At 52.4% G+C, this 6,699-nt stretch overlaps 1 protein-coding gene across 3 annotated transcripts; it reads left to right on the forward strand.

The window, feature by feature from the left end:
- Positions 1–570: 570 nt before the first annotated feature.
- Positions 571–6,031, forward strand: LOC309843502 (uncharacterized protein). 3 transcript variants are annotated; one of them, XM_082688996.1, is made up of 3 exons: positions 571–1,544; positions 3,421–3,490; positions 5,153–6,031. In XM_082688996.1, the coding sequence occupies exons 1-3, from the start codon at positions 941–943 to the stop codon at positions 5,220–5,222; spliced, it is 744 nt and encodes a 247-aa protein (XP_082545122.1). In that variant the 5' UTR covers positions 571–940; the 3' UTR covers positions 5,223–6,031. The 3 variants fall into 3 exon arrangements, 1 of the variants encoding a protein (XP_082545122.1); XR_014300175.1 differs by lacking the exon at positions 571–1,544 and having other exon boundaries at positions 2,643–3,471; XR_014300176.1 differs by lacking the exons at positions 571–1,544; positions 5,153–6,031 and adding an exon at positions 4,160–4,242 and having other exon boundaries at positions 2,643–3,490.
- Positions 6,032–6,699: the final 668 nt, after the last annotated feature.

Raw genomic sequence — 6,699 nt, forward strand, 5'->3', positions numbered from 1 at the left:
GGAAGCTACATTTTTTCCAGTAGCAGGGAAGGAATTAACAGTGACCTCTAGGGGCCTGGCATCTGGGACTTGGGTCAAAGGTGGTGGATACAGTCCAAGCCAGCATCATGGAATTCTATTTTGTTCTCTTCCTTTTTAAAATTTTAACCCAAGTGTTATGATCTTTGAGGGACAGGACGTGTTGTTTTCAAGGGAAGCAGAAAGATGCAGCTTTATGTTGCAAAATAGTTACAAAAATATCTCCAGCACTTCCTGATTAGATCCATCCCAGCTGAGATCTGCCTGTTTGCAGGCTGAGGTCAAAGTGCAAGAAGCAAGCACATAGCAAAGGTTCTTTGTTTTGTTTCGCTCTGTTTTGATGTATACCCGGGTGCACAGGCCCGAGGGTGCACCCCTGCGCCCCATCCTCAGAGCTGCGGACTCTCGACACTTTGTCTCCCGGAAAACAATTCAGCCATAAGCGAGACTGAATCAAATAATATACGTTGGATGCTTTGAATATCCGTCGGTCACAAGCACATGGAACTGTACTGCTGAGTTGCTAAGTCAAGAAGGGCCCGTATTCAAAATTTAAATGCAAACGAGGCTTCGCTGTCGAGGGAGGCCAGAAACCGAAGGCGGGCGAGCCTCCGCGGTTGGCCTCCCAGCTCCGGGCCGCCGCAGGGCGCTCCGAGCGGACGGCAGCGGGCTGATCCCCGCAAGCTGAAACGGGGCAGAAATTAGGCTCTGCAGACGCGACGGCTTCTCTTTCTGGCCCGAGGCAGCAGCTGCGCGGGCCCAAGCGCCAGTCAGCGCGCGGGCGGCCGGTGGCTGTCGTTCGCCACGTGCTGAGGGACGCACTGACCAGCGTCCTGGGACCCCAGGCTTCAGGAGCCGGAGAAGCGCGTCCAAGGCGGTCGCTGGTTCGTTGGTGGAGAACAGATGCGGTCACATTAGCCTCATGTTCTTCTACAGCAGGGCCGATTTCCCCGCGGGCCTCGGAGACCAAAGGGACCCAACCCAGAGAGCAGCGCTTCCTCCTGTGCCCCCGCGCCCAGGCGCTCCGCAGGACGCCCCCGCCGCGACCCGACGCTGCTCCGGGGAGCGCAGGCCCGTCCTTCTCAGCCCATCTGGGAAGGTTAGCGGGTTCGTAGGGTTCAGGTTTTCTTTCTTTCTGGTCACTTGTTCTTGTTTTTGGTTTTCGTCGCCCTGGAAGCGGCCTCGAGCCCCGCGCTCGTCCCGACGGGCAGAAGCCGGGGGTCACCGCAAAGGCCCGCGCGGCTCGGGGGCGGTTCTCGGGGCTGCGCCCTGCCTCGCGCGCACCCGGGCCAGCCCCCCCCCCCCCGCACGTTCGGGCGAGGACGCGGGGTCCCGGACCCCCACCTCCAGCAGGAGAACCGAACCGGTGCTGCTGCAGGTGGAAGACGGGCTCCCAGTCGCTTTAGGAGACGAGCCCGGCGGACTTCACGGCGGCGGTGTTCACGCCGCGGCTCTCCGAGCGGCCTCTCGCAGCGCGTGGTCCCTGCGCCGTCGCAGCCCCGGCCGCTGCGGGTCGAGTCGTCCAGGTGCTGAGCGTCGGGTTGGCACGTTCGTGCGAGAAAACCAGGAGGAATCCGCCCCAGGGATTCGGGGCTGCCGCAGGGCCGGGGCGGCAGCGACCGCGGGGCTCGGGCTGCACCTGCGCGGGGGGAGGGGCGGACGCCGGGGACCAGCGGGGCCAACCGCGGTGCGGGGGGTTCGGCCTGAAGAACCCGCAAGAGCGGGCGCGTGCTGCGGGGCGCCGGCTCTGCGCGTGTCTGTGCATCCGTGAGCCCGTGCGCATCCTTGAGTCTCTGCGCGTGTCTGTGCGTCCGTGAGCCCGTGTGCGTGTCCGTGAGTCCGTGCGCGTCCGTGAGCCCGTGCGCGTGTCCGTGAACCCGTGCGCATCCTTGAGTCTCTGCGCGTGTCTGCGTGTCCGTGAGTCCGTGCGCGTCCGTGAGCCCGTGCGCACGTCCGTGAGCCCGTGTGCGTGTCCGTGAGTCTCTGTGCGTGTCTGTGCAGCCATGTGCATCTGTGAGTCCGTGCGTGTGTCCGTGAGTCTGTGTGTGTGTCTGTGAGTCCGTGCGCGTCCAAGTGTCCGTGCGCGTCTGAGGGTCCGTGTCTGTGAGTCTGCCCGTGCGTCTGTGAGTCCCTGTGTGTCTGTGAGTCCGTCTGTGTGTGTGCGTCCGCGCGTGCGTCCGTGAGTCCGTGCGCCCGTGCGCGTCTGTGAGCCCGTGCGTGTGTCCATGAGTCCGTGCGCGTCTGTGAGCCCGTGCGTGTGTCCATGAGTCCGTGCGCGTCTGTGAGCCCGTGCGTGTGTCCGTGAGCCCGTGCGCATCCGTGAGCCCGTGCGCACGTCCGTGAGCCCGTGTGCGTGTCCGTGAGTCTCTGTGCGTGTCTGTGCAGCCATGTGCATCTGTGAGTCCGTGCGTGTGTCTGTGAGTCTGTGTGTGTGTCTGTGAGTCCGTGCGCGTCCAAGTGTCCATGCACGTCTGAGGGTCCGTGTCTGTGAGTCTGCCCGTGCATCTGTGAGTCCCTGTGTGTCTGTGAGTCCGTCTGTGTGTGTGCGTCCGCGCGTGCGTCCGTGAGTCCGTGCGCCCGTGCGCGTCTGTGAGCCCGTGCGTGTGTCCATGAGTCCGTGCGAGTCTGTGAGTCAGGACGAAGCCAGACCGACGGGCCGAGCCAGGGCTTCCCCGGCACTGTGCGCGGCTCTTCCCGCAGGCCGGACGCGCGCGGGGCTGCGGGTGGGCGTCGCGCCGTCCGCACGGTCCCCTCTGCTGTTTTCCGAGGCGGCATCGGCTTGTCGCCGGCTCCGAACCGCGGTTTCCCGGCGCTTCCTCGGGACCCGCGGGGGCCGCGAGCCGCCCCACCGCGTGTGCTGTGGAAACCGCGGCTGTGACCGTGCGCCTGCCCAACCCCGCCGAGCCGACATCCGCGCTCCGGACGGCGCCGAGCGACGAGCACCGAAAGCCTCGGGCGTTCTGGGCAGCTGGACGCGCCTGTCCTCGCCCCTTCCCTTGGGAGAAGCCCGAGTGCGCCCTGGGCCCGCGGGAAGGCCAGGGTCACCGGCCCCGCTCTGCCCCTCCCAGCGCTCCTCCTTGGCCATCTCTTTGCTTTTCCACGCAACAAACGAGGCCCCTGGGCTCAAGAAACCATTTCACAGACGTGAGGAAGGCGCCGAGGTGCTTCCAAAATGGGCGATGCCGGGGCAGGACCGTGTTAGCGACAAGATGAAAGATGTGATTTGGTTTTGGAATAGTCACCATCTCAGCGAGCTCAGCGTGAACTCCTAGAATATTAGAAAGAATGGATGAAGACCAAGGGAAAACTTATTTCGTTGCTACTTTCCTTAGAACTGTGAGAGAGAAAGTTCCCTTCTGGAGCACTCGGAAATGAGTCCTTTTGTGTCACTTCGGTCCGCAGGCACGGAAGTGGGTCCAGTAGACGATTACTACACCGTTGGAGTGACGGAAGGTGGGGACAGTGGGCAGAGGTAGGAGTTGAATTATAGATAATTATCTTTGGGAAACGCAAGTTTGAATATTCAACTGTGTAAGAGTGAACAATGACAGAGCTTCAAGCTTGAGGGAAGTGGAGACTCAGGGAGGGCAGAGAGCTGGTCATGGAAAAGAAGTTGTGTTTCCATCTGCTCTATTTATTGAACAACTACTATGGGCCAGGCAGGGCCAGTTTGGGCTTCCGCAACGGGGTCCCATCTTTCCTGCGTACTTTTTGTAGTGTGACATCTTCGATGAATAGCCACCACAGTAAATTCATAAATGAAGACACAGGGGTTTGGGCATATTTTCCCAGTCCTGCTAAGGGAGCCTATGGTGGGGAATGGAAATACCGGAAGACGTTGAGTACAGTCTAGTTCTGCCAGTGACCCCAAAACGTTACACAAATCGCATCATCTCTCTGGGCCCTGACTTTTCTTATTTGTAAAGCAAAGGGCTTGGAGGATAGGGATACACAATTCCCAAACTTTGGTTTTTGCAAGGAATCTAGGAGTCCACATGAACCAAGCCTGTTTGTTGATCCTACTAATAGGACTTGCAGACATATGTAATTCTGTTTTGCAAATGTGTTGAGAGGTGCTATGATGAAGAAAATGCATATTTACTTAAGTCACGCACTTAGAAAAGTTATTGTATTTATCAAGTCAGAAGATGCTAAAAGCCTGTCCCCCACATGCCAGCGGTCATGAATAAATTCAGAAGCAGTCTTCATATTAGAAAATGCTGGGAACCCCTAGATGACAGAGGTAATTTCATAATATTATTCTACTGAGATTCTTGAAATACAATTGTGTAAAGGAAAAATTCGGTTTTTAGGTGAGAGCTGAAAGTGTTTTTCCTGCACTGACACTTGTCATCCTCAGCACCCATGTTCGCAGCCAGGACGTCAGCCTTTCAGACACACTCCAGGTGCCTTCGTGCAGGCCAGTGTCGTTTCTGTCATGCTGACGGGCAATTTTGTCTAATGACACACACTGGACGAGACTTGTTGAAGGGAAGTCTAAGACAGAACAAAAGGGACCATTCCGGGATCTGACTTTGGTTTATAAACATTTCATAGTTGAATACTGAGTATATTGAAATGATCGAGTGGTGATGTGGTGACGGAAAAATAGGTGACCTGATGACATCACAGTAGGACTTGGTGGCAAAATCAGAAACTCAAACCTTTCCCCTTGACATACAGCAGTTCCTATTACTAGAATGTACTGTGTCTCAGCAGGACGTCATTAAAGAAATGCCGCAGGGATTGCCTCCATGGTGCAACACTGGAGGACACGTTTGTGGGGTTCGTGTGGGAGGTTAAGTGGCAACCATGTGAGTAGTGATGCCTTCTGAGCAGCCTTGTGCCAGTTTCCTAATTAGCCACATGTACCCATCACGAATGGCTTTTTGAGGGGGGGGGTGTGAATGGTGCGCCTACATCCGTATGTATCAAACCACACTCGTAAACTCTTTTTCACAGACTTTGTGTGGCTGGTATGGTCTGATGGCAGTTCAAGACGCCACACATGGCATCTTCATCTGTGGGGGGTTTTCTAGTGGGAAGAACAAATTTCCTTCCCCTTTTATAATGTTTCAGCAACAGCTCCCAAGTGCTTTTCATTTCGTGTTACCAGATCCCATTTCTTTTTCAGATCCGAGTCCAAATGGTGCAAGGAAGTAAAGACAGCTGTTGCCAGACAATCCAAGACCATCACAGACTAAAGTCCAACTATTGCCATTTTCTGGGTCACTACCCTAATTCATGCCCTCTCTGTCTGTAACAGGACCCAGATGTAAGAACTTTTTGCCCTGTTCATACTCAAAACTACATTGAAGTGAAGATATGTTCCAACAGAAACAAATACCAAAATACCTAAGAATATCTTTCTTTTCATTTGTGTTTAGTCACTCAAAATCTACAAAATCAGGCTTAAAGTACAAATAAGTTCTTTCCTTTCCTGTGCAGATGGTGTGTTTGGGAGCATTAAACTTGTAAAGCCCTTTTTGAACTTGACTTTAAAAAATAGGTTGGTCATCTGAATAGAAGCTGATTCTCCCCCATCAGAAAGCATTAGGTCGTTTCATTTGAATAAAATGGTGCTGAGTTGAATCTAAGAGATACAGTCTTACAGTCTGTGAGCTTCTAGTTTAAAAGCTTTTCAAACTTTGGAAATTCGTTTTTGGTTCATTCTTGGGTGCAAAACCAAGGAGAGTAAGTGTTACTCTGCTTAAATGGGACAGTGCCCGTTCGAAGTTGGGACTTACGGATGCCTTCGCTGTGATGAGCACGTGTGTTGTACGGAAGCGATGAATGCAGGTGTTATTCACCTGGAGCTAATACGACACTGTCTGTTACCTACCTAGAATTTAAATACAAACTTAAAAAAAGAGAATATATACTTGGGAAAGACAGTATCTTTAAAATGCAACATTCATACTCAATAAATATGCTGTATATGTAGATTTAATAAATACTGATATTGGAAATAGTTTCTTTAAAAGAAAAAAAAAAAGACACCAAAACAGCAGTATCACCATATACATTATATTACCAAATAAAAAAGGAAAGTTGAATTTGTAGGTGAAGGACTACTTTTGGGTTTCTAAATGAAGGAATTTTGAAACAATTCACAATTTTCAGACACAGTTGAAGCAATGTGACACATTGTGTCAACAAGACAGTCTGTGCAGGAGCTTAGATTGATACAAACATACTTCCCATCTGACTTACACTGGCACCTTCCAGACATGGCACATAACATGAAAGGCAAGCATGTTTTCCTTTGCCTACAGTTTGCCCCTCTAGGAAAGAAATGATGCGTGTCTTTAATGCTACTGAAAAACATGCTACTGGTCGCCTTTTCAGTGGTGTTCCTCTCTGTCAATTTAAATTTCAAGCTCAGGAAAGCTGAATTTGTAGCAATCAGTTTAGAAAAGGCAATTCTGAATTTAGCTCCTAACTGCACACAAGGAATTGGGTGATTACTAGGACTTATTTAGAAACACTTTTTTTTTTTTTTTTTTTAATTAAAAACATGTGAGGATACTAGAGGACTTCACTTCTAGTGCCAGCTGGTCTGGTCTATAAATTATTATTGCATGAGATAATCAGTTGAAAAGACTGTAAAAATAGTGTGAAAGTTTGTTAAAGAATTAGAAAAACTATTGGAGTTCTCTCCCCACCAAAGCAACCGCCTCT

The sequence above is a fragment of the Mustela nivalis genome (genome assembly GCF_964662115.1).
Source record: "Mustela nivalis genome assembly, chromosome: 11".
Taxonomy (NCBI): domain Eukaryota; kingdom Metazoa; phylum Chordata; class Mammalia; order Carnivora; family Mustelidae; genus Mustela; species Mustela nivalis.